A 27,826-nucleotide genomic window follows, 5' to 3' on the forward strand; every position below is an offset into this window, starting at 1 on the left:
GTGTACTAATGGGCTATAGGATTTTTTTTTTTTTTTTTTGTTATTTGTTGGCGCATCAGCTTCTGTGGCCATAATGCACCTCCCGAAGTTTTTGCATTTTACTCTGATCCAAGCCTGAGGCAGGATTCGAACCTGCAAACTTTGGGTTGCCAGGCAGGCACTTTACCCATCTGGATGCATACTTATTTCCATTATGAAGGAGAACTCACTTGAAGCTTTGCTTCGATGAGTCAAAAAAGGCTCACCGAGGCAACAATAAATAGCTTCTAGTCTGTTTGCTGGTATAAAATTCCAAAAAACTTCACAACTGCAGGGATGTTGCTGCAATATTTATATATTGCAGCAACCGAGCCTTCTTCAGAAAAATGGGAAACCATTGAAAATACCGTTCTTGGATTTCAAAGTTTGGGTTCTTATTTATTAAAAATAAATAAGAAACAGATCTCAAAATTTACATGTATTAGTTGCAACCACAATTAGTGCTGAACTTCCTTTCCTCTCAGGTAACAGAATTTTCAGCATATAACAAAAATATTTCTCTCCTTTTGGGTAGATTTAATTCTTTCATGAGAATTAAATCTATCCAAAGGAGTCCCTAAACTTACGATTATTCTCTCATGAGATCAGTGAGTTCATTTTGTATAAATAGCTGTGGCGAAGGGAAGTTGTCATTGTCATAGAATAGAATAGGCAAATTAGTACCTCTTTACAGTAGAAGCAGTTGTTTCCTAGTGGGGTCAGGCATACTAGTATGCCTGATCCCACTAGGAAACAACTGAATACAGAAGAAACAATTTGCAAGTTTATATAGTAACTGACTTGCAGGTCTTGACATGTCTAAACACATCTGGACTTGTAAAATTAACTCACTTGTAAGTCACAAAGGAAGTAGTTGCATATATGTGGATGTATATCCAAGAAAATAATTCTTACTGTTTGTAAAAAAAGAGCTGCCTGACAATTAAACCAGTTTGGGTTTTCAGAATTAGAATTTAGACTATGTCCAAAATAAAAAAAAAAAAAAAACAATAATAAAAACACGATTTTTGGTAACATCAAAATGTTTACAGTGTAATCAGCCTCCTAATACAATCATCTCCCCGCCCCCCCCGGTTTGCATGAGAGTTACGTTCCGCGAAAACACAGTGCCATGTGAAACGTAGTTTATATGACATAATGAGGGTTCTGTACCTGTACACACACACAAAAAAAAAAAAAAAAAAAAAAAAAAATTTAAACTGAAAAAAAATTGTCTTCATTCAGTAAGAAAAAATTAATCTTGCTAATCTAGAGGTAATACTTACCACTAGATTTTTAACCTAAATTCATTGCTTCTTCGTCGCTGTTTTCCTGTGATAGACTTATAAAAGTATCCAGCACTTTTTGAAAAAAATTTGGTTAAAATTGTTTGCTTAGAAGCACGTTTTTCTCTATAAATTTCTTCATAAGGAACTAAAGGTAATCAATCATGTTCAGCAAAAATTCAAACTTCTTTTCAAATTGGGATCCATATCTAGAGCTTCTTGACTAAGCTGATTTGCAAGTCCTAAAAACTCACTAGTCTCGTTTTTGCGGTCAAAATTTTGTGTGCATCTTTTTTGTTTTTATCATTTTTGTCATGATCTTCTTCGCATTGCAAACAAATATCATCCACTAATAATTGTTCCCTGTGAGATTTGGGGAATTCTGTGATATCTGCTGGTTCCAGTTCTTCAAATCCCTCTCTGCTAATCATTTTGCCAATTCTCACAATCTCAACTACCTCTGACATTTCGACCTTCTTTAGTGCAGCTTTGTGGCCACAGCTTTTTCCATACTGCATTCATTGTTGAATGAGTTCTTAACTTCACCCCATGAAAATTCAATATTTTATTACAAGAATGTTATAATTCCGCAAATAATCTCGAATTGAAAGACTGCCTATTTCATCAATGGCTTCTACCAATTGTGGAAAAGATAATCTTACGTAATAAAGTTTAAAGGAAGCTATAACACCCTGGTCCATCAGCTGAATTAATGAACTTGTATTTGCTGGAAGAAAGGCAACTTTTACATTTGGGTTCAGATCAGACAAATGTGCAGGATTACTGGGTGCATTGTCAAGAATGAGCAAGATTTCGAATGCTACCTTCTTCTTCAGGCAACATCTCTTTGTTTCAATGCAAAAGCAATTTGAAAACCAATCCTCAAAGATTTTAGCTGTCATCCAGACTTTTTCGCTCAATTTCCAATGAACTGGTAAGGAACTTTTAGATATTCCTTTAAAGCATGAGCATTTTCTGACTTATAAATTAGAAGTGGTTTATACTTAAAGTCACCCTCTACATTTCCACATAACAAAAGTGTTAACGTATCTTTTGCAGCTTTGAAACCTAGATTGGTTTTCTCTTTTGAAATGAATTTTCGGCTTGGCATACGCTTCCAAAATAAGCCGGTCTCATCAGCATTAAACACTTCACTTGCTAGATAGTCCTCAGTCGCAGTAACATCCTTGAAAGTTTTCAGATACACAGAAGCAGCTTCTGCATCTGCACTGGTTGCTTTGCTCGTTAATTTTTGATTGTGAAGATATCGAATTTTTTTTTTTTTTTTTTAATTTTCAAACCAACCATTCCTGGCTGAAAGACATTTGCATTGGATGGACCGGCTTCTTCTTCTTGTAATCGATTAAAAAGTTGTAGAGCTTTGGTATGAATAATATCCGAACTAAGAGGAATTCTCTTTTGATTAAGGTCTTCTATCCAGAAAGTAATTTTTCAGTTTTCTCTATTAATGGATTTCTCACTTTTATAATGTTTTTTGCAGCCAATGAAGTGGAACAGATAACTGAACTTTTAATTTTCTCAGCATTTTCCCTAATTCATCAAATTCCAGATTCATTTAAGCTGAATTTCTTGGCCAATGTCACAACATTTTTGCCATTTTCTAACTCCTTAACGATTTTTAATTTTTCTTCTAAATTTTAAAATTTTTTTGTTGTAGCTTTCTTCATTTTAGGCACTAATTAAACACACATTTTATATAGACAAGAAAAAAGATTCTGTTTGAACAACTACTGTAGAATAACTGATGAAGGGGGGGTTCCCGAACGAGGAAGTTGTTTCAAAAAAATGTAACAGGACAAACACACCACCGTTTATTGCTATGTTTGGTTATAAGAATCAGTTTTGAATGCCTTTGTGATATTTTTCTAAAGCAGATTTCTTGAGATCACCACCATAAAACAATAAAAACAATTTGCACTTTCCAGTTTATTGGGCTTTTCTGTTAGTGCAATCTCTTATAAACATGCAGTAAACTCGATCTTATTGCATTTGCGATAATACCAATTGCTGGAATTCTGTGGGATTTTACGTTATTATGGTGAAATGTGTTTCTCCTTCAATGAAATCTTCAATCATCTAAAAAAATAAATATATTTTCAATCATCTAAAAAAAATAAATATATTTTCAAAATCTGCTCTTCATTCCCATTTTTGAAGCTTCATAAACAAAAATCGCGCAGGCAGAGAAATCATGCAAATCAAGGGATGACTGTATATATAATTTATATATATATATATATATATATTTTTATATGTAAGCAATTTAGTGAATTTAGAATAGAAAAATGTGAATTCTTAATGCTGTACTTTCCTAAAATTGTTTTTAAAAGAAAAACAATTGGGAAAATCATGGAAAGAAAATACACTGTGCATGATTCTTCAAATTTATTTTGTTTTAAGGTTACACACACACACACACACACACACACACACACACACACACACACACACACACACACACACACACACACACACACACACACATTTGGAAGTTTACTGAATCTCAAAGACAAATATTTCCACTTTTGCAGATTTTCTGTGAAAGTGATCACTAATCAAACTACAAATTTTAAGCATGATTTAAACAATTGGGTTTGGAAGAAAAGCTAATCTCAAGCACAAAGGTCTCTTTTAGGTCAAAATGCAAGTGACACTTCTCCACTCTGAAAGGAAATGTAAACTAAACACATATTAATAACATATGTACTACAAAATTCTTACTTTTTACTTCTGATGATTAATTATACTTAGCAGCTGCAATGCTTATATTTCATGATTGATTGAAATAATAAAACTAACAAAAGCTAACAAAACCATGATACTATAAGCTGCCTATGATATGGTGCATACAGCATGATATGCTGTATGCACCATATCATGTATGTAATATCAAATGTTATTAATTAATGTCTGATATTTAATTGTTCACATAATTAAATCTATCAATGCATGTCTTCATTTGACTGTTTACTGAGATTACCAATGAACTGAATGAAAATTGGTTAAATGTGTTAACCCTTTCAGGAGTACATCTATAGATCTATGTTTTGAAGGTCACTTTTTTCCCAGTATTAGCTGTCATCTCTATCTGTGTTCCCAATTAACTGCGGGCAGTTCATAATAGATGGGCAGTGTGAAAACAGCTTTGGAAGTTGGAGGAAGACATTATATCTGTTCATCTCAGTTGTCCTAATTGGGCATACAAAAATCGAAACAAAAGAATTTCTCTGGAAATCAGATCCAGAAGTTAATAAAATTGAATCAAGTGATACATAAATAGATGTACATGATATTACTACACAAAAAAAAAAAAATAATAATAAACAGATTTTTTTTCAAAATTTTAAAAAAAACTTTGATTTTATTTCAGACAATAATTTCACTGTGTTGGGTAAATCCAAATAAGAACAAATTAATACCTTAAAGAAAATACAGTCGAACTTCCCTATAACAAATTCTATAAATCCAGCGAAAAAATTCGTTATAGAGAAATTTCGTTATACAGAGAATATCTTTTTTATTAGAAATTTTTATTTAATTAGAAAATGAAAATGGATCTACATTTATTTTTAATGTATTTTATTTCAAAAACACTTATTTAAATTACGCTTACACAATTTTCGCCAGTAAGTATCACAAATTAAAAAAAAATCCGTAATTTTCGTTTGCACAGTACAATTAAAAAATGTCTGATTCTCAAAGAAAACCTCACATTTGTTCAGAGCATTAAAAACATTATCAGGAACATTTTCACAAAACTGTAGACCCATACGAACCGTTTTAAAAGCGTTAATCATTTCTTCTTGAGTTGGCTTTTCTACGGGTTGTTCTGATGTGTCTTCAGCGTCATCGTTAATTTCTTCGTGATCATGGTCGTGTCTAGCACTGTTCAGTAGTATTTCATCTTCATTTGGATGTTCTGTTGTAGTCAGGTCTTGATCTACATAAACATAACTATCCAGTGTTATTTCATTTTCGATGTTTCTGGACGATTCTAATATTTTCCAAAAGTTTTTCAGTTGTGAAAGGGGCAGTTCATCTTGTTCATCCAGTTGATGTTCGACTTCTGCATTCAATGCAAATCCCGCTTTCGAAAAACAATTTTGAATAGTGTATTCAGTGACATCGTTTGTCCAAACTTTTGCCAGTTCAGAGATGCAATCTCTAAGGTTAATTGTAACTTCCAAGTTTCTATTTTCTGATAACGCATTGACAATCTTCATTATTATTCTCTTTCGATAATGAAATTTAAAATTTTTAATTATGCCTTGGTCCATTGGCTGGAGTTTTGAAGTCACGTTTGGTGGTAAAAACAATAACTTCACACTTTTAAGTTTGGCAGAAATACTGTCAGGATATGCTGGACAGTTGTCAGTTACCAACACGATTTTCCTTTTTTCTTTTGTTATACACTTGTCTAGTTTTAATATCCAGTCTTCAAAGATATCACTGGTCATCCATGCTTTTTTATTAAAGGTGTAGTCAACTTCCAAAGATTTTGTGCCTCTAAAACAGCTTGGGTTTTTTGATTTTCCGATTACTAAAAGTCTTAATTTTTCACTTCCTGTCATATTTGCTCCAACTAGCACAGTGATTCTTTCTTTGCTTTGTTTTCCGCCAAAACATTTATCATCTTTAAAAGCAAGAGTTCTATTCGGTAAACATTTAAAGAATAAACCCATTTCGTCAGCATTAAAAACATCCTTAGGTTCATATTCTTCCAAAATCTTCTTTAAGGTATTGTTCCTCCAACTGTTGCAATCTTCTTCACTTACATTAACACTTTCTCCACAAATAACCTTTTCCACAATTCTGTGGCGCTTCTTAAATTTATCTAGCCACCCAGTGCTCGCATTAAATTCTGTATGTCCCAGGGACTGTGCAAATTTCAGAGCTTGTTGCTTAATTATTGGACCCGATATTGGTATATTCTTTTCACGTATCATTTGCACCCATTTTAGAACAGCTTTATCAACATCTTCGTATATACACAACTTAATTCGCTTCTTGTCTGCTGCTCCTTCAATTGCATTTAAAATTGATTCTCGATTTTTTAAAATCGTAGATAAGCTGCTTGCAGGTATGCCATATTTCTCCGCAATATCTTTTTTCTTAAAACTCTGGTCAATATCATGAAGGATCTTTACTTTATCATTAATACTTAAACATTTTCTCTTCGACATTTTTTCCCCAAATGTAAAAATCACTGGACTGTAGCTCTTGCCGATACATACACCGCAAACTTCGCTGCGCTGGCCATATAGTGAATTGTTAGTACAGGTACCGCCTACTCAATGACGTTTGCTTGCCAATTCAACAGTATCACGTGACTTTTCCTATCAATCACTTTGAAGAAATATACGACTTTCATTCATATATAAAATTTACGGTTAATGTATGCTGTATGTTACTTTTCAAAAAAAAAAAAAAAAAAAATACAAGAGCATATAGCCTATGTGATTGATGACAAATTGTTCTAAAAGAACTAAATAAAAAAAAAAAATTTTTTTCATGAAAACCATCTACTAGGAGTCCAATTAGATGAGAACGGACATATCATATAATGATTGACAGGAAGGTCACGTGGTACGGTTGAGGTGAGAAGCGAATGTCACTCAGTAGGCGTTCGTTACTAAAAATCGACTGTGCCATCATTCTATGTATTGCCGCCGCAGCACGCTAAAGGCTTACCGCAGCGAATTTCGTTTTCCCCTGAGCCAACATCAATTTACAAATCTATCCTATTTATTGTAAAGTTTATGACCACTTTTAAGAAAACCCATTTGGTTTTATAACTGTAACAAAAATGAAACAAAGACCTTCCTACGGGCGTCAATGACCACAAGTATTCACTAAAAGAATGATTAATTCCAGATGCTAATGCGTAATTTCGGAGGGAAGGAGGTCGTATATTTTTAAAAATTCGTTATAGAGAGACTAACACTTCGCTATATGGGGTTAATTTTACATGTAATTTCGTTTCAAGGTGCAATGTTTTGCGAAAAAATTCGTAATATAGAGAAATTCGTTAAATAGAAGTTCGTAATAGAGAAGTTCCACTGTATATAGAGTTTCCATTTTCACAAAATTTCAAAACTGTACAAAAAATTCTCTATAGAGCCCACTGCTACCAATAAACTCACTCATGAAATGAGTTAAAGGGTGAGAAAGAATCTTTTTTTTTTTTTTTTTGTTAGTTGGGCCATTGGCTTCTGTGGCCATAATGCACCTCCCAAGGTGGGAATTGAACCCGCGACCTTTGGGTTGCCAGGCAGGCACTTCACCCACCCAGCGAGAGAAAGAATCAGCTATTTTATTTTAACTTGATGTATATTATCTAAGTGGAGCAAAATGAGTAAATTACTGATTTCACTTTAGTTCTATAACGGCTGATCTGAAGGTAAAAAATTAGGCACATACATACACTGGCCAAAAGAAATATGAACCTTTATTCATTATCGAATTGGGCTGCTTTTGTTTCAAATGCAAGTGTGTGGGGCAGCATGGATTCCATAAGACAGTAAACCCCCGCTATTCGCAGTATCTGCATTCGCGGTTTCGCGATCGCTGATTTAATATAAAATGAAACCTAAAAAAATGTGAATTTTAAAATGCCGTGAATATTCTCCGCCATTAAAAAAAATTGGGCGTGGCTAAAATTATCTTTCCCAGTCAAAACAGCGCTCGGTGGGTGGGGGAGAGGGGTGGCAAAATCGCGAGCATGGATGTTTCTCGTTAATCCTTGTTCAGTATGTGTTATGCGCTTGTCATGGAAGGTTTCGTCGTTTGCTTTTAATTCATATGCTTATAAATTGAATAAACTTATCAATTTATAAATTGATATGCTTACAAAAGTGATAAATCTACCATTTTCAGTCTAAAACAGACTTTTTCAAGTGTGTTAACGGAAGAAAGTGACTTTATTTGGACAAGTTCTTTCTAACCCGTACAAAAATATGGCTACGAATAACAAGGGAATGTGAAATGTGAAAATATCAAAGAAGGTGATGACATTAGCAAATAAATTTGAGTTATTAGACAAAATTTCTAATGGTGAAAGTGTCTCCTCAGTGTCAAAACATTATAAAATCAATGAGTCAACGGTACGATTGATCAAAAAATCGGAAGAAAAAATCCGCCGTAGTGTCCGTGAAAACATGCTAATTGCTTAAAAAATTTGCTCTGTAACTCGTGATGTTAAATTAGAAAAAATGGAAAAGGCTTAAAACCTGTGGATAGAAGACCGAACTCAAAATAAAATTCCATTAAGTTCACTGATCATTCGTGAAAAAGCAAAACTCCTTTTTCAACATTTTAGCGAAACTGGCGGGATAAGTTTTTTTGCTAGCAGAGACGCTGGTTTGAAAGATTTGTTTGAAATTTCTAATAAATATTAAATTTAATATTAAATAGTTTCTTATTTTCATTTGATTGCCATATGCTTGCATTTCACTATGTACTGTTTATGTACATAGTCATATTATGAAGATACATATAATACATACATAGACAAAATTTTAGACTAGTGTTTCTTATATATTTCATACTTTGGAATGGAACCCCTTTATTACTATGGGAGCCATAACTCACTATTCGCATTTTCGGTATTTGTGACATTTCTCAGGAACATAACCCCCGCTATTCGCGGGGGTTTACTGTATTTTGGTTCTGATTGTAACATTTCTTCCAGCAAAATATCGCATAGCTGCAACAGATATGAAGGAAGAGGACTTTGTTGCAGAATAGCTCTATCTGGTACATCTCATACATTCTCAATAGGATTGAGATCAGGTGAATGTGGGGGCTAGGGAAGATGGTGGAAATCTGTATCATGTTCTCCCAACAATTCTGGCACAATGTGTGTTGAATAGTCATCCATAAAGTGGCCATCACCTTTGGAATAAAAGTGTAATGTTGCAGTTTGCAGTAGATGTGATACAAAATTCAGGTACTCCCTAGATGAAATTCAACCTTCCACCGGTATCAACAGACCCAGTCTGTGCCAAAAGAACATTCCCCATATCACCTCCAGATCCTTGGGTTAGCTTGACAAGGCAAGCTAGGTCCATCACTTCACGGAGTTCTTGCATGGAAGAACCATATTATCAGTGCAAAACAAAGGGTATCACGATTTGTCTGCCCGCATGACTTTCTTCCCTTGTTCCACTGTCCAATCGCGACATTCTTGGCACCACTGCAAGTGGATTTTTCTGTGTTTTTTTTTTTTTTTTTTTTTTTTTTTTCTTCTGAAAGAAGTGGCTTCCTAATAGACAGGTCCTAATACCCAATACCCAATTCCTTCAATTCCCTGCACACATACGGGTGGAAATAAGGTAATTCGGGACTTGGTTGAATTCAGATGTTATTTACTGTACAGTGGATGTCCTATTTTTTAGTACTCCTTAGAGTATGGTGGCTTTGCTCTTCAAGCATTGTATTTTTTTTTTGCCACATTTACACCTTTGAGATATGAAAGAATTTCTTGCCTTCCAATCATTAAATACCTTTGATACAAATGCTTTTGACAAGCCATTTAGGTCTTTTATTTCTTGAATTGTGGCTCCCGAACACAACTCAAGACCTCATCACGGGTGCATAATTTGGACATACAAATAAGACCTTTTCAAAGTCTGATAGATCATGCATTTTTGCCATTCAGATTACTGCTAAGAATATTAAATAGAAGAATGAAGGAAAACATGAAAGGATGAGGACAGTTTGGTTTCAGGTGGGGAAGAGAGGATGCACAAGGCACAATGAGAATGTTGGAAGAAAGGCAAGTGGAAGTAAACAAAGATGTAGGTATGTTTTATAGATTTTGATTGTTATACTGGGTTAAATTATTAAATATATAGGAAACGATAGGAGTGAATTGGAAGGTCAAAAGATTTAGTAGATCATATATGATACCACAGCTGACTGGTCAAGTCTGTGTGATTGCTTAAATATGATAATGTTCTCGTACCTTTTTATTTCGAAATTTTCTGACCTTATGTGGCTGTCCCATAAGTGTATAAACAGAAAATTTATTTAATTGGGAATGAAGTTAGGGTAGGTGGGAGAGGGTGAAATTTAAACAATCATCTTCCCAAACAACTTGGATAAATTGAAACAAAAACAGAAAATACTACAGGTATATGGAGGATTTTATTCATAAAATTAAAACAGGTTAGTTAATATACGTAGTATGTTACATTTCAGGCACATTTTATTTTATTTTTATCTTAAGTTAATTGATTTTTTTCTCTTTTTTTTGTGATTAATAGAAGTGAAATGTAAATATACAGTCATCTCCTTATCAATTAATTAATAAGACTTAGAATTAATTATCTTTATAGAGCACTTAATAGAACTATAGTTATACATTCCCTAGACTTAGCCATTCAGTTGAATTATAACTGCATAAAATTAATTACTCTTTGCCCATATACTTTCTTTTTCTAAGTCTCTTTTCTTTATTACATATGTATCTCTTCACAAGTGACGCCACGTTCATGAGTCATATCAAAATACATGTGAACATGATGGACTATCTAAAGCTAATAATAATGCATTAAAACTATATTTAATCTATGGATTTATTTTTTACATAGAAATTGTAATCCAATGGGAAGAGTTGTTATATGTGGATGGAAGGAGTTGATGAAGACAAAAGGCGCACGTGCGTGCACACACACACACATGCAAGCACACACATATATATAATTTATGTTAAAATACTGCTATACTCCACGCCCATTTCAAATAAAAATTAATTCTTCTAAAAGTTAAATTATTCCAACTTCTTACTTTGCAACAGTTAAATATTCACACAAATTTACATACTTGTTCCATCAATTTGTCCAATTCTTCTTCAGCTGGTGATTTCTCATCATCTCGACTGTCTGTATCTAGTGGAATTGATTCATCAAATTCTGCTAATTCAGCAGCAGCTTCTGCTCTAGCAGTTCGAGCAGCTTGAACATCCATTTCTTCTTCTGCCATGCCTAGAGCCTACAAAATACAATACTGAAAATATAAATTCCTAATACTGAATATCAGTATTTACACGTATCAATATAATTAAGGAAAGAAATAATTAATATGATTTTATCCTAAAAAAAAAGTTTTTAAAATTTCTATGGCAGGTTTGACATCTCCAATTTACAGGCCCATCTAAGACCCCATCTTTAATATTAGAGTAGCTTTAGATAACAACATGCTCCTACAGTAAGCACAGCATAACTGAAACAATTCATAAACTGAAGGATTGAGATAGCAAACTATAGAGATTAGGAAATACACTGTGGTACTCCCTAAATAACTAAAGATTGAGAAACAGTGTCCTGGAGATTTTGAGTCTGAAGATAACATTAGCTAGAGGCAGAAACTAGAATTTTCATTGAAGAGCTGTGCCTTGAGACAGCAGGACAAACAACTAAAATTAAGTTTTACATACTATCTGAAATATTGTTTCAGTTATATTTATCTAACTGAAACAATTCATGAACCAAATGTCAGATATGAAATTCTAGGATCACTGCTCATAGGACAAACAACTAAAATTAAGTTTTATATATGCTATCTCCTATCAAAAGTTACATCACAGGAAATCTCTTTGATTGCAAAAATCTGTAGGTGGCTATGAAATATGCATATATTTTGGTCTATTAAGGTGACTGATGATTAGACTTTAATTCATTTTAAATATGTACACTAAATGTACATACAATTTCTACTATAAGTACACAGAGAATAGACAAACAGATTATCAGAGGGAGGAATGATAGCTGGATGTCATGTAGGGAAAAAATGCCCACACTTGCTATTGCTCAAGAATTAAGCATTTCCAAGGAGACAAACGTAAGGTAACACAAAGGATCCAAGGAATGACCAGGGTGCCTTGAGACAGCAGATTATCTCATTTTCCACCAGATCCTAGAGTAGTGTTTCACAATTCAGATACTTATCTCTTGGGATTCCGTACTGAGGAATAAATTTGTAAAACTCACCGAATTTTACACTGTCTGTGTTTTTTTTAGTTTATTTTCTGGATAATTTTTTGCACAAATTTAATATTTATACACAGTAAAATGTAAAACACGCACGCATGCGCTCTCTCCCTCTCTCAGCCTGCTGCTCTGCCTAAATTAGGAAATAGATTTTGGTGCTCCATGGTATACTAAAGAGTGAGAAACTGATCTAGAGATTCTGAGAGTGTAGACATCAGCAAGAAGCAAATCTGTAAGCATTTACATGAAAAGAATGCCTGAATTTTAATAGAAGAGCTGCAGCCTAGAAACCTTCACAGCAAGGTTTGTAGGCTACACACAGAACCTGGACTATAAACCTGAAATCAGTCCTGTGGAGTGAAGATTCATTCTATATTCATGCTCATTTATTCTGATGAACATGCCTGAGTAGGAGGTATGCTTAGAGAACACTCAGAACAAAGGGTGTTGTCCCATCACTGAAGCCGAAGGACAAGTCACAGTCACATCTTGTGTTGTGGACAAGGTTCACTGGTGAAGTGCATGGAATCATGAATGCTGTGGTCAACACTGATGTTCTGAACTATTTCGTGTGCCCTATATTGGGGCAATGTTATGGAAGTGGCCTTTACACCTATTAGTAAAACCACAAATTCTCTGGAGAATTCACAAACAGGCTGGGCTCCCTGTTACTTTTAACAACCAATCCAAACCAACCACACAAGATCAAATGACTCCCCTTCCAACAGTGGTGCCTCTAATGGTACAGTTGTTCTGCAATTGTTTACAGATTTTAACATGACAAAGCTCCATGTAAGGATTATGAATGTGTGGCTTTAAGGGAATAAAACTGGAACACTCCAGTGACCAGACCGAGCCTTGACCATAACCCAACTGAACATTTTGCAATGAATTGGAACACAGAATTAGGGCAAGGTCAACACAGCTCTCATTCCTAGTGGAGCACAATGCCACCAACTTTCTACTATAAATTAATAGGAAGCATTCCAAGACACCTTGACAGCATTCTGAAACAACTTGAAACTTGACTGTTTTGGCTAATAATCTATTAATTTCTTCAAGATGTGTACAGTAAACCCCTGCTATTTGCGGTATCTGTACTCGCGGTTTCGCGATCGCTGATTTAATATAAAATGAAACCTAAAAAAAAAAAAAAAATGTGAATTTTAAAGCGCCGTGAATATTATCTGCCATAAAAAAAAACATGGGCGTGGCTAAAATTATCTTTCCCGATCAAAACAGCGCTCAGTGGGTGGGGAGAGAGGGGTGACAAAATCGCGAGCGTGGATGTTTTTCGCTAATCCTTGTTCAGTATGTGTTATGCACTTGTAATGGAAGTTTTCGTCGTTTGTTTTTAATTTATATGCTTATAAATTGAATAAATTTATAAATTGATATGATTACAAAAGTGATAAATCTACCGTTTTGCAGTGTAAAACAGACTTTTTCTAGAATGTTAACGGACGAAAGTGACTTTATTGTGGACAAGTTCTTTCTAACGCGTACAAAAATATGGCTACAAATAACAAGGGAAATGTGAAAATATCAAAGGTGATGACATTAGCGAATAAAACTGAGTTATTAAACAAAATTTCTAATGGTGAAAGTGTCTCCTCAGTGGCAAAACATTATAAAATCAATGAGTCAACGGTACGATCAATCAAGAAATCGGAAGAAAAAATCCGCCGTAGTGTCCGTGAAAACGCGCTAATTGCTTCAAAAATTTTGGTCTGTAACTCGTGACATTAAATTAGAAAAAATGGAAAACGCTTTAAATCTGTGGATAGAAGACCGAACTCAAAATAAAATTCTGTTAAGTTCACTCATCATTCGTGAAAAGGCAAAACTCCTTTATCAACACTTAAGCGAAACTAGTGATAGCACTGGTAGGATAGGTTTTTTTTGCTAGCAAAGGCGATGGTTTGAAAGATTTGTTTGAAATTTCTAATAAATATTACATTTAATATTAAATTGTTTCTTATTTTCATTTCGATGTCATATGCTTGCATTTCACTATGTACTGTCTATGTACATAGTCATATTATGAAGGTACATAATACATACATAGACAAAATTTTAGACTAGTTTTTCTTATATATTTCATACTTTGGAACGGAACCCCTTTACTACTATGGGAGCCATAACTCAGTATTCGCGTTTTCGGCATTCGCGACATTTCTCAAGAACGTAACCCCCGCGAATAGCGGGGGTTTACTGTATATGTACATTTGTAGATGTTGCTCCTAACTAGAGTACCATTCATTTGGTAGGATAGTGCATATATTAGTAGCCATAACAATGTGATCAAGTGATTGAACTTTGAATTTTATACACATACAATCGAACTTAAAACTGAAGACAAGTCAAGAAAGTCAAGATTGAGCTACTGAAACCGAATAAGAAAAGTAGAACTACCAAAGTTTATATACTGCATGGGTAGTAACAAAAAAAAAAAAAAAAAACCACTTTAAACATCTGTTCAAATGATATCGATGCAAATTTCAATATTCCTTCACTATGGCTTTGACCTTTAATCAGTGACCGTACTTATTTAATCTTAAACGATTAAATAAGTACGGTCACTGAAAAATTAAATAACTATTCCACTTTCTGGGGCATTTTAGGTAGCACTTATGTAAGTGCTACCAATAACACAAATTGAAAAGCATGGCAAAGTACACTGCTGCTTGGATAAATATTTTTTATTTTGTTTCTTTTTTATACCTAAGTTATTTCAACAGCTCAGTTACATCTATTACCAAAAAGCACTTCACACTGCTGAACAGAACTCTCCCACAGCTCATATACCATTGGACTGCTCAATGCTTACAAAATTAAATAAAACATGTACTCACTGGATGACTTTAACATCGAGGTGACACTTTCAATCAATCAAACTAAAAGTTGTCCGAAAACTAAGAGAAAAAGCTAGCCCTGTGGCTAGTATAGTATAAGTTGTTTGTCTTCTTGTGCTGCATGGAAAAAGCATGGCTTCAAATCCTCTTGCAATGTCAAATAAACTACTTTATAAGAGCTTTTTTTCATGCCTCAGCAAAGTCAGCCAGTCTTGAGTGATGCCCGCAGAGTTTCCAGTTAAAAAAAAAAAAAAAAAAACACCCAGACTTGGAATTATTTACACGACATTTTGACTGAAGAATGATGTCCTTCTTAAACAAGTGCTAGGTTGGAAAATATTAAGAACTGAAATGTTATCTATCCTATTTACATTACACTGATCTGATAGTGAAAGAAATTATTTTTAGAAACAACTTATGAAAGCAGACTAAAGTTTATTGAGATCATACACAATGCTGATGTGGTTCCACACTGGTACTTTGTGGTACTTTTGCATTTTATTTAAAAAATCCAGCAATCTTTGATGGCATTAGCAGCAGAGCAGGTAAGATCACCTCAGCAAGGTTCAATGCACTTTTTGTAAGTGCTTCCAAAACAATTTATTGTAATCTCGCAACAGTGAAATGTGATAATGCCATGTATATTTATACTGTAGTTCATATATTTTCACCATTTGCAAATAGAATTTATATAGAATACTAATATTTGGCAACAAAAGTAAGATTAAATATATATTTTTAAATGTCAATTCAGCATGTGCAAATACTGTATTATCAATTAAAATGTTAAAAACAATGAGAACAATAGGCTCCCCTTCTCCTGACGTTTGGAAGCTAAGGTTAATTACGAACATGCCTGAAGTTGTAACCAGCAAAGACCATCTTAAGATTTTAGAAAAGTCTTTTTAAGGAAGTGGGACAACCAGAATGCTTTGTGTTTGGGTTTTTCAAAAGGAAGCCTTTCAGAATAGGTTATCTACCAGTGCATATAGGATTTTAAGTTTTCAAGGATTATTAATTGTAAGAATGGGTAAAAGTGCATCTTTTAATTAAGTATGGACAGGACTGTACAAAAGAGGGCTAGATGAGATGCACCAGGCCCCAGAACACCACTGCACATTATTAACTATATGTGCTATTACAGTTTGCATGTATGTGTTCAAATACATAAAATAGGGAAATATTGTTTTAGTCTCTGTATTGTAAACCTCTCTGATCCTATTTAGCTGTCATAGCATATAAACATAAAAATTATTAATTTATTATTTACTATTTTACCGTACAGACATTCCCCAACTTACGCAAGGGTTACATTCCGCTGAACTCAACGTAAGTTGGAATTTCCCTAAATGCTTATGCAGCACTCGCAACTATGCACGCTGAATTTGATCGAAACAAAAATTACAAACAGGTACAAAATTACAAATATTTCAAAATTATAAAATTACAAAAAGAGAGAGGAGACAGGCATAACGTTAGCAAGTTTTACCTTTTGAGCATCATTGAAAGAATTAACTCTCCAGCTGATAAGCAAGCCGCTGTGGAAATTGAGGGCTGTGGAGATTTAGAAGGTTTTTTTTCGAACGCATCACAAAATTTCTCTGCAGATGCAGAATTGGCATTGGCGATTTCACTGCATACGTTAATGTTTTGGAAACCAGACGATGCTTGAACATAGTAAACCACCCGTTGCCACGAACTTGGCTTTGTGTTTGGAATACTTATTCTTAATGTCTTCATAAATACTTCTTGCTTTTGCTTGAATGGCCAGTAGACTCAAGGGCACTTGCTTCTGAATCTGACTTTCCATCCATATTATTTCCATCTTCGATACAGCACCTGAATGCTGTTTTGTGATCACTGTTGATCTCAAATGTGTTGATCCTTTAACATGTTCTTTTATACACTCACTGTCCTTTAAAATAGTATTCACTGTTGAAGCAGAAAGACCTAATTCCCATGCAATAGATGACAAACTTTGTCCTGCCTCATACTTTTTAATTAATCATCTTCATTTCTAAATCAATTTTGTTCGTTTCCTAGCACTGCCACCACTTGCATTTCAGATTGGTTACTTTCCCTTCACCATTGTAATAAGCAAATAGGAATGAGGAGAAGATTCTAAAAAATTATTTATGTTTTTTATATGATTGAAGATTTCATTTCACCATAATACCGTAATGTAAAAACCCACAGAATTCCAGTTATCAGTATTATCACAAATGCAATAAGATCGAGTTTGATACCCATTTATAACAGATTGTGCTAACAGAAAAGTCCAATAAATTGGAAAGTGCAAATCGTTTTATGGTAGTGACTTCCAGAAATGTGTTTTAGAAAAATATAACAAAGGCATTCAGAATTCATTCTCATAACAGAACATATGATAACGATGAAAGAGTAGAGCAATTTACATTATAAAAATGACCCTTTAGAGGGATAAACAGCTTAGTTATATGGTGAAAATTTCAACTTTCGAGGTCTTGAAATGAATTACCAAAAAAAAAAAAAAAAAACCCCAATGTATTATTGGGTTCACATTATGATATTTTCATCTTCTTCTTCTTCTTCCAGTCACATAGTTCCCTGAGCAGCTGTTGTGGCCACCAACAAATTCCTCGAACTGCATCAATCGTGTGCTTACAAGTAGCATCGCAAAGTGTCACACCAAGAAGTTCACAGATCCCATCCTTCCACCTAGTTGCAGGTCTTCCTCTGCACCTCTTTCCCTCGGTTTTTCCTTCCATTATATTCTACAACAAAGTTTTCCCTTCTTACTATATGACCAAAAAACTTGAGTTTTCTTTTGTTGATGCTATGAATAAGAATTTTAGACCTGCCAATTTTATTCAATACCCACTCATTTGTTCTTCAATTCCAGCAAGAAATACACAGTATTCTCCTGTAACACCACATTTCAAATGCCTCAATTTTCTTCCTGTCAACTCTTTTCAGATTCCATTCTTCACATCCATAAGTGGCAATTAGAAAAATTAACGAATCAATGATTCTCAGTTTCACCTTTAGGGGCAGATCATGATCTCTCCATAATTTTATCAGATCAGCGACCAACATTTTAGCAATTGTCTGTCATCTCTTTACATCGTTTGAGCAGTCACTATATTTATTTATTATTGACCCTAAGTAATCAACTTCATCAACTTCTTTGATATCCATTAACCTTCACTTTACTGGAATCGAGATTATAACCAATCACCATAATTTTAGTTTTACACACATTCAGAAACAATCCTTTCTTTTTACTTGCTTCAGTTTGACCAAAAAGGTAAGTGATCTTATATTTCTTCAATGCAAAAGAGTAGCTAAAGAGAGTGTGAATGGTATCTTGATAACATCTTTTAAGCATGCATGCTCACCAAATTTTAGGTGGTTTTATGCACAGTCTAGTAAAAAGCTGTTTCGGTGACATTTCTTTCTCTCATTTGTTGCTTGTAGTGAAAATGATGAAATCTAAATAATATGCAAACATTTAAATTTTGTGGTAAATTTTGAATACATGATATTCTTATTTGGGTTCACAGAGATGATGCTATAATGCGGAGGGGGGGTTCTGGTGGTTTAAAGATTTTCCAAGAAAAATCTTCCACTTTTTTTTTTTTGGCATGATGAAGAAAGAATGAGGTGGCTGCCCATCAATATGCCAAAATTATATACAGTGAGATCCCCGTATCTGCAGGGGATACATTCCAAGATCTATTGTGGATGGCTGAAACCACGGATATAGAGAATGTAGCCATGGCTGCCGTTACGATCAGACACGTTATTTCGTGCTCCTCAATTTGTGGAAATGAAGTGTTTAAAATGTCTAATGAGTTTAAAAAAGTGTTCCACTTGAAAGAGCTTATCTGGAGGATTCCGCAGGAGAGATTAGTTTTATTATCTATTGGGAATTTAGTAAATTACCAGCGTTTCTATCAGTGTCCTTTGTTGTCAGACTAAAATGGTCACCATGTGGCTGGCACAAGGGCCATAGAGAGGCACTGATATAAAGCAGAAGCCACGTTGGTAGTTTACACTGGACTGGGAAGTTGCTTAAACTGCATTTAAAACTGAGTTGAAAGACTGCGCCACCAAACTGTGCCATAAATCGCTGAATTGTGTAAAATCATGTGCTTTGAACATATACTCAGTGTAGAGAACTATTTTTTACTGCGGCATGCAACACTCGGATGGCCTGCGACGCCACACATACTGTTTCACCCATTTTTCTTGAACTGGAGAGTGTGACCATGATGATCTGCATTATTGAGTGGGGAAGATGACCCCCCCCCCATGTGTGTGTTAATGCTTAAGCCTCTATTAGTGAGAGCTCCTGGTTGCCATATACAGCCTTTGGCAGTAGCTTCGTCACCACCACCACCACTTGCTTTGCGCATTTCAACATCTAGGGCCACACTCACCTGTGGCTACTTCTTACCCCCCACTTGTGTTCTGGGGATAGCTCAAAAATTTTCAAAACGTTGATGTGCGGTTTCAAATCATCACACGGACCTGACACTGGTGTCGTTCGGGAACATTTTCAGTCCTCTTTAAAAAGAAAAAAAATTTCAACCCCATTAAACCAGATATCCTGTTATAACGAAATTTGAGCAAATGTAGGCAGATGAAACAGAAATGATGAATGGTTACAACCCAACCCAACCCAACCATATAGCCAACTGGCACTGCAAGACAGGGAACAAGACATGAACATCAACGATAGGGCAGAAGACTATACACAAGGCGCAATAACCAGAAGCAGACAGAGGAAAAATACCAAATGCAAGATATGACAGGGAAACCAAGAGTAACAGCGAGGCTAAAGAACCACCAGAACCAACTTAAAGAAATAGAAGACCTGAAGCAAGCAGAAAAAGAACTCCCCCTGGACCCCATCCTGCCCCAAGGCTCGGTGCATAACCAAATGCTTGTGCTCAGAGCTGCATTAGAGACCATAATGCAAGATAACAGCAGCAGAATTTCCTCTGAAATAAGAGCAAAGACAGTCCTTCAGTGGACAAAGCTAGAAACGATTCTACTTCAAACTATTGTAGAACACCAAAAAGCAACTGCAACACTACAAACATACAAGGCTGATGGAGATATACAAATGCTACAGGGCACTCCATCATATGCTGACGTGCTGAGGAACACACTCCCTGAGGACACAAACAAGACCAATGACCAAGCTCAGAAGAAAAAAACAATGCTGCAGACCCCAAATCTAGTAATCCTAAGACCAACAGAAGGGAAAAATACAAGCGACCAAATCAAACAAAAGGTGAAACAAAAAATGAAGAGTGACTTTGAAAGCACAAGAATCAAGTCAATAAGGAAAACTAGAAACCAGGGAGTGGTGATAGAAATGGCAAGAAAAGAGGAAGCTGAGCAGATCTTGACAAACACCAAAATAACGACACTTACACAAGAACAACTAGCCCAGGAAATCTTTAGAAAGAATCTCAAACAAGACCTCCCAGACAAGGAAGCAAAAAATACAGTTATGCCTAAATACAAAACAAAGGCAAGAAACGAAATAGATAGCAACTGTATGACAGAGTCATACAGTTGCATGGCAAGTCATCAAAGATCAATCTCAAATCTATGTCAAGTGGAGTAGTCTGTGCTTCAGAGAGCATGTGGTGATACCAAAATGCTTTCGCTGCTGCAAGCATGGCCACACAACACAACACATTGTACATGCACACAGAAGGAATCTACCTGTGGCCACTGCTCGGGAAAAGGGCACGAATTTAAAAACTGCCCGAATAAAGCTAGCGAACCAAACTGCGCCAACTGCAAAGGCTTAAAATTAGATCATGCACACTCAATCAGAGATGCAAACTGCCCAACATACATCTGCACAAACATCCAAACAAAAAGTTTATACCAGGCCAGGATTGATTATGGGGACACTCTCTAAACCGGGATCCTAAAGGTACAGCAACTAAACACGCAGCGAGCCCGAGCAGTGGTGGAGCAGATCAGAAAGAAAGCAGACAAGGAAAATGCTGATACTGTAATAGTGCAGGAACCACACACACACACACACACACACACACACACACACACACACACACACACCAGAAGCAGGTGAGGGGGATACCCTATATCATACAAAATTGTGCACTGTACAGAAGGTACGCCTTGGGCGGCAATTATAGTAAGGAATCCAGACATAGCTTTCACTAAAATCCAACAGCTCTGCACACCCTGGGCAGCCTGTGCCCGGCTGATCACATCCGTTGGAACCACTTATATAATCGCGCTATATTGTAAATCCGGCGTAGAATTTGACTCTGCTACAACATATCTAGAAAACATCCAGTGAATCCTAGCTGGAAACAAGTAATTACAGGAGTGGTCATAAATTGCCGGTCAGAATGGACAGAAGTTAGAAGACTTTCTATCAAATTCCATCTTTACTGTTATTAATCAAACTCACTGCCTTCCAACATTCTCAAACATGCTGTGGGAATCGACCATAGATGTTAACCTGGTGACAAGGAATATTGAAAATTACATCCCTGACTGGACAGTGCAAAGTAATTGGACAACTTCAGACCCCAGGACAATCACATACTCCATAAACAGAAGCTTGGAAAGGATTCCTATTATAAGACAGATGCAGAACAGATTCAACATCCGCAAAGCTGACTGGGACAAATTCAAAGAGAAACTAAGCAGCCAAGAACAGGTCTACCTGGAAGTCCACAGATATATACAATCAGAGATGGAAAATCCGGAAATCCTCCAGGGAGTCATGACCAAATCAAAAAGAGCAAAAGAGAATGCTGGCTGAGATTCGTCCAAACAACAGGAAACACTGATCCCTCGGGAGTGGTGTTCAAAATCATAACTAGCAAGCTACCCAGAGGAGACGTGATGATGGCAACAAAAATTCCACAAGGCTCATTGGCCACAACGTGGAGAACTCAGTTGCAAATATTCTTGCAGCAATATTCGTGGAACTGCCAACAGAACTCACAGTGGAGCAGGAGGAGATATGCCACACAAATGAAAGATATATAAATAATGGCAAAGCACCGCCGTTTACTCTTGAGGAGCTCCAAGAAGCGTCGGGCAGAACGAAAAACAAAAAATTCCCAGGTTTAGATCTAACCGAACCAGAGATGATTAAAAAGACTGCTGAATGCATCCCCCCAACTCTTACTACGACTACACAATAGGTGCCCGGAGCAAGGTCACTTTTCAACACAATGGGAAAAAGCCATCTTAAAATTGATACCAAAAAGCCCTACAAAACCGCTGGAGTTGCCTACATCCTACCGATTGCCTGCTATCGACGGTGAGCAAAATCCTGGAAAGACTACTACAAAAGAGAATCGAACAGCACTACACGGAAGCAAACCTTAGCAACTCAAAACAATATGGGTTCAAATCTGGAACCTCTACTACTGATGCGATCCAAGATCTCTTTAACAGAGCTGCACAATGTACCAGCAAGTACTTCCTGGTGATCGTGGTGGACTTCGCTGGGGCGTTCGACACCCTTTGGTGGCCGAGGGTCCTGGCGAGTCTTTGTGCTGCAGCCCTTCCAAAAAAATCTATTCGACTGTGTAAAGTCCTATCTCACTGACATGGAGGTGCAGATTCTTGAGCCCTTTTCCAGCCTATCATGTGCAGTTCGCAGGGGCTGCCCCCAGGGTTCTGTCCTGAGGCCGCTCCTGTGGAACTTTGCCCTCGATGACTTTCTCTGCGAGGACCTGGGGGAGGTTAAGGTCCAGGCCATTGCCAATGATATACTTCTAATCACAGCGGCTGAATCAAGAGCCAACCTTGAAAAACAAGCAAATGGAGCGCTGCAAATCCTACAGGATTGGGTTAAACTAAATAACCTAAAACTAGCACCAGAAAAGACCAACTCAGCCCTCTTGAAAGGAAAACTAAACTTAAACAGGCCATCCCAAATCAAAGTAGAAGGAATAACAGTAAAATTATCAAACGAGATAAAATATTTAGGAATTATCATTGACAGCAATCTCACGTTTAAACCACACTTAAACTACCTCAGGAAGAAGATTCACATAAACACAGCACTTATAGCAAGAATCACGCGTAAGGACTGTGGGCTAAATAAAAAGACCCCCCCCCTCCCCATATTACAAAACCCTCTTCATCCCGGTAATTATGTATGGATCGCCAGTATGGATGACGAAAACCAGCACAGTACAAACAGGAAAATCCTGGAAACAATTCAGAGGAACATGCTACTTACAATTACTAGAGCGAGTAGCACAGTTAGAACGGTGGCACTCCATGTCATTACAGTTGCACTACCCCTTGACCTGGAAGTTGCTCGCATGGGACTAATGTACTATCACAACAGTGATCCCAATTACAACCTGTGGCATAACCCTTGATGTGACAAGTGGCTGGAAGAGGGAACAAAAAAGGATAGATGAATTCCGAACAGAAATCTGGCAAAGAAGGAGGAATGAAACCACCAAAGGAGCAATAACGCATAAATTTCTTCCACTAGTGACAAAAATGCACCCGAACATGTGTCTACTAACAGGCCGTGGCCCATTTAAGGAAAAACTAGACATGCTAGGCATAACAGAAGATAGAAATTGTACTTGCAGAGAACCCGAATCATGGACTCATGTGATGCATGAATGTAAAAACTATGACAACATAAGAGCGAGCCTCATTACAAATATACAGTACAATCCAATTAACTAAGAATCCAGACTCCTGAATACACAAGAACTCAACTATTTACAAGATGGAAAACAATTACTGCACTACAATCTGTCGAGCAGGAAGACAACAATACTCAATAGAAAAGCCTAAACTTAGAAGGAATGGATGAACCAGAACAAGGGAGAAACTCAAACCAGAATCAAAGAAAATTCAATAGTATATAAAAAAAAAAAAAAAAAAAAAAAACGCACCATTAGTGTCCAAAAGACCAATCAAAGTTGCTCACAGGAAAAGGAGAAGACAACTATCTTGAGGAAAACTACCCCAGACAAGACAAATTCTCGTCTGATGAAATTCCTGAAAGAGACCAACACTGAAGCATCCCAGAACTAGAGTAGAGCGCCACCTGCAGGATCCTCTTTAAACCCATTTCCTGGCAGGGGGAAGAACCCCCTCCCCCATTCTTTCACTCTGGTGGGGCATGGACATGCTCCACTGAAAAACGGGAGGTCATCTTCTCTATCGACCCCTTTGCTTTCCCCCCACCCAGTCTTCTGCTTCCCAACCCAAAACTGTCATCTTACATAGCTATCAGCTCAACACCAAAATTTAAGACACCAAAATTTATGCCCGACCTTTTAGGCCATACAGACTTTCAGTGTAAACCCTAAACCACGTTTAAAAGAACCTTAACTAACTAAACTACCCTTGCGACTTTTCTAATTTATTTTATTTTTTTATATATATTTTTTATTATTATTATTATTTATTTTTTTTTAGCTCCTAGCCACTGAAAACCACAGGAAAGTAAGTGGCAGAACCTGCCAGAGTAAAATAGCCTCACTGGGTATACCCGTCCTGCCTCCACGTGGCAGGGTGTGGAAACGTCAGCTCCCACTAGGGGCCTGGTGGCTAATAGGCCGGATGAACAAAGGGCACAACACACCACATAGCACATGAACCATACTTTTTTTTTTTAAATCTCAGGCTTGCCTGAAACACAGAAAATATGCAGGGATGGGGGAAACCCCAGGAGCCATTAGACCCTCAACACACCTTACACTTTAACCTTACCACGGATATAAGCAAACACCTGCTGACCCCATATATCGGCGCCTCCGTAGCCAGGAGCAGCAGTGTGTAACACACACACACTTCTTGATTAGACCGGGGCTTGAGCCAGTGACCGCCAAATACGGAAAGGTCAGGTAAGGAATGACCACTGCATATCCCCGGAGCAATATGGCCTTAGTTGCTAATGCTCCTAAAAACCAAACAACAACAACCCCATATATAACGTGATATAGTACATACCCCATATAGTACATACGTATAATAAAGTTTAATTTATAAATTAAATACACAGTAAGACATTACCAATTACGGTTATAAAAAAGAACAGCAGACTCTCGATTTACCAGAACACTTCAAGACTCCAAATTATATTAAAAAAAAATTTTTTAAAAAAATCAGCCAGAAATCATAAAATTCAGGTAATAACTAGAATAGATATAAACAGATATTTTTTAAGCCATAAATAGGCGACAAGATTATAAGTTGTTATAAGTCACCTTATATGGCCTTATGGAGCAATATGGCCTGAAGTTCTGCAAACTACAGTGTCTGGAGACTAGGCACCGGTGAGGTGATCTGATAGAGGTGTACAAAGCCTCGAATGGTTTGAGCATGCTCAATGCGGATGGCATTTTTCCTCTTGCTCAGAATAATCACCTGAGAGGGCATAAATTCAGATTGAGGAAAGACAGATGTAGGATAGATGTGCGGAAATTTGCCTTTAGCCAGCGGGTAGTTGGTTACTGGAACAGACTGATCCCTTGTTGCGGAAGTTGATAGCCTAAATAAATTTAAGGTTCAGCTGGACAGGTATTTTGAACGAACGGAGGGGTGAAGTGGAAGTGTTTTTTTTTTTTTTTGGCTGATGCTGCATAAACTTGCTTTCTTGCATCATATGCCTCTATTAATGCTAACGCTAAGTTGTCATTGGCAGATTAGTGTACCTATCATCTTGCAACCCCCTGCTGTCTTCTTACTTCCAAAAGAAAAAAAAAAAAAAAAAAAAAAAGGGAGACCAATTGTTTAGTTTGATTTAGTGCGGCGCACCAACCACTTGTTGTTTTCTGCCGCACCGCAAAAGGGCAAATTTTGTTTTGTTTAGAAATTATGAAAATGAGTTGTGCTTTCAAATTAAACAGACACTTTGAAATTATTCAAAAGTTTGAAAATGGTGCATCCGCTAAATCTCTAAAGAACCATGACAATGTTGGTGGCCAAACCATATGCGACACTGTAAAAAATAAAGGGAACCATCGAATTGGACATGCGAGTATTACACATGAAGTTTTTTTTCTGCGGTTAACCGTGGAATATATATATATACACACACACAGCAGATTTACCAGGATCGGATTAACCGAAACACTTCAAGACTAAAAAAAATAATAAATAAATAAATCAACCAAAAATCATAAAATTCAAGCGATATCTAGAATCTGCCACTAAGAAAAAAAAAAAAAAAGAGGAAAGAAATGTTTATTTTGTTTTAGAGTGTCGCATAGATTGTTGTGCAAAAAGACAAATTTTGATTCGTTAATTATGTCAGACATGTTAATTTTTTTTATAGTAAATAATTTTTTTTGTTTTGTTTGGAAATCGGGAAAACGATGGGTAAGAAATTATTCAAAATTTTGAAAACGGTGCATCCATTAAATCTCTAATGAACCATTTTAATGTTGGTGACCAAACCATAAACATCGTAAAAAATAAAGGCATGCTATTAGATTTAATATCGACATCGCAAAAAATAAAGGGAAGCATTGTATTGGACACGCGAGTAGTATGTGGTAAGTTTTTTATCTATCGCAATATTTTTTATGTAGGCTGCTGAACAATTTTAGATACAGTTAGCCCAAGCCTTACGCAACTTCGGACTGACGTAATTTTTTTTCACTCAATTTTTTTTTAGGATTGTAAAATTTAAAACAACAACAACAACAAAAAAATATATAAATAAATAAAATAAGCAGTCTATAACGACGATCACGGCACGCACAAATTGCATAAGTGAGATATGGAGTAACAAGCAAAAAAACAGGAAAGAAGAGAGAAGAGTCTTACAATTTATTCATGGTTTTTTTTTATATCACTGAAGATTTCAGTGAAGGGGACACACATTTCACCATAATAACATAAAAATCCACAGAATTGCAGTTATCGGTATTTTCGCAAATGGAATAAGATGAGTTTATAATTAGATGCACAAACAGAAAAGCCCAATAACACAGAAAGTACAAATTGTTTTTATTGTTTTTTGGTATTGACCACAAGAAATGTGCTTTAGTAAAATGTGAGCTCATGTGGGGTGATAATAGCTAGTCTTCGCCTTAACTCTGTGAAGTTCTTTACACAAAATTCATTTTGACCGTTATTGTGGTACCGACTAAGAGAATAAGTGACAGCGGTACTAGTAAATCTACCAAAAAAAAAAGGAAAGCGACCAATTTCAATCAGAAAATTTAACTAATAATCAGGTATCGTACTGAATTCAGATTTGTTAATAATAATATAGTAAAAATATGTTATTAGTCAATCCCGAGTTATGTGAAATTCGACAAAATAAGAAGTCTTGGAACATATCTCTTACACATGTCTGGGACTTCTCTATTTTTGGATTAACCAGGAAATCAATTATCTCGAATCACTTTTTTACCATAATTTCCAGAAAATCGAGAGTCTACTATATATATATCATCGTATTGGACATGCGAGTAGTATGTGTTAAGTTTTTTTTTTCGTTTTTTTTTCTGTGGTTAACCGTATATATATATATATATTCCACGGTTAACCACAGAAAAATACCGGGGAAAAAAAAAAAATTAACATGCACTACTCGCATGTCCAATACGATGTTTCCATTTATTTTTTACCATGTCGACTTCAAATCAAATAGCTTTCCTTTATTTTTTGCAAT

At 36.0% G+C, this 27,826-nt stretch overlaps 1 protein-coding gene across 2 annotated transcripts in view; it reads right to left on the minus strand.

Moving 5' to 3' along the window:
* Nucleotides 1-27,826, minus strand: part of dom (domino helicase) — an 896,769-nt gene that overhangs the window by 364,469 nt on the left and 504,474 nt on the right. For both annotated transcript variants that reach the window (XM_090388005.1, XM_090388004.1), the window contains one exon: nt 11,151-11,318. In XM_090388005.1, the coding sequence (XP_090244131.1) occupies nt 11,151-11,318 (168 nt within the window). The remainder of the gene's footprint in view (nt 1-11,150; nt 11,319-27,826) is intronic.

This window comes from Mastigoproctus giganteus, chromosome 13 (genome assembly GCF_048544385.1).
Source record: "Mastigoproctus giganteus isolate SK-2022 chromosome 13, ASM4854438v1, whole genome shotgun sequence".
Lineage (NCBI taxonomy): Eukaryota > Metazoa > Arthropoda > Arachnida > Uropygi > Thelyphonidae > Mastigoproctus > Mastigoproctus giganteus.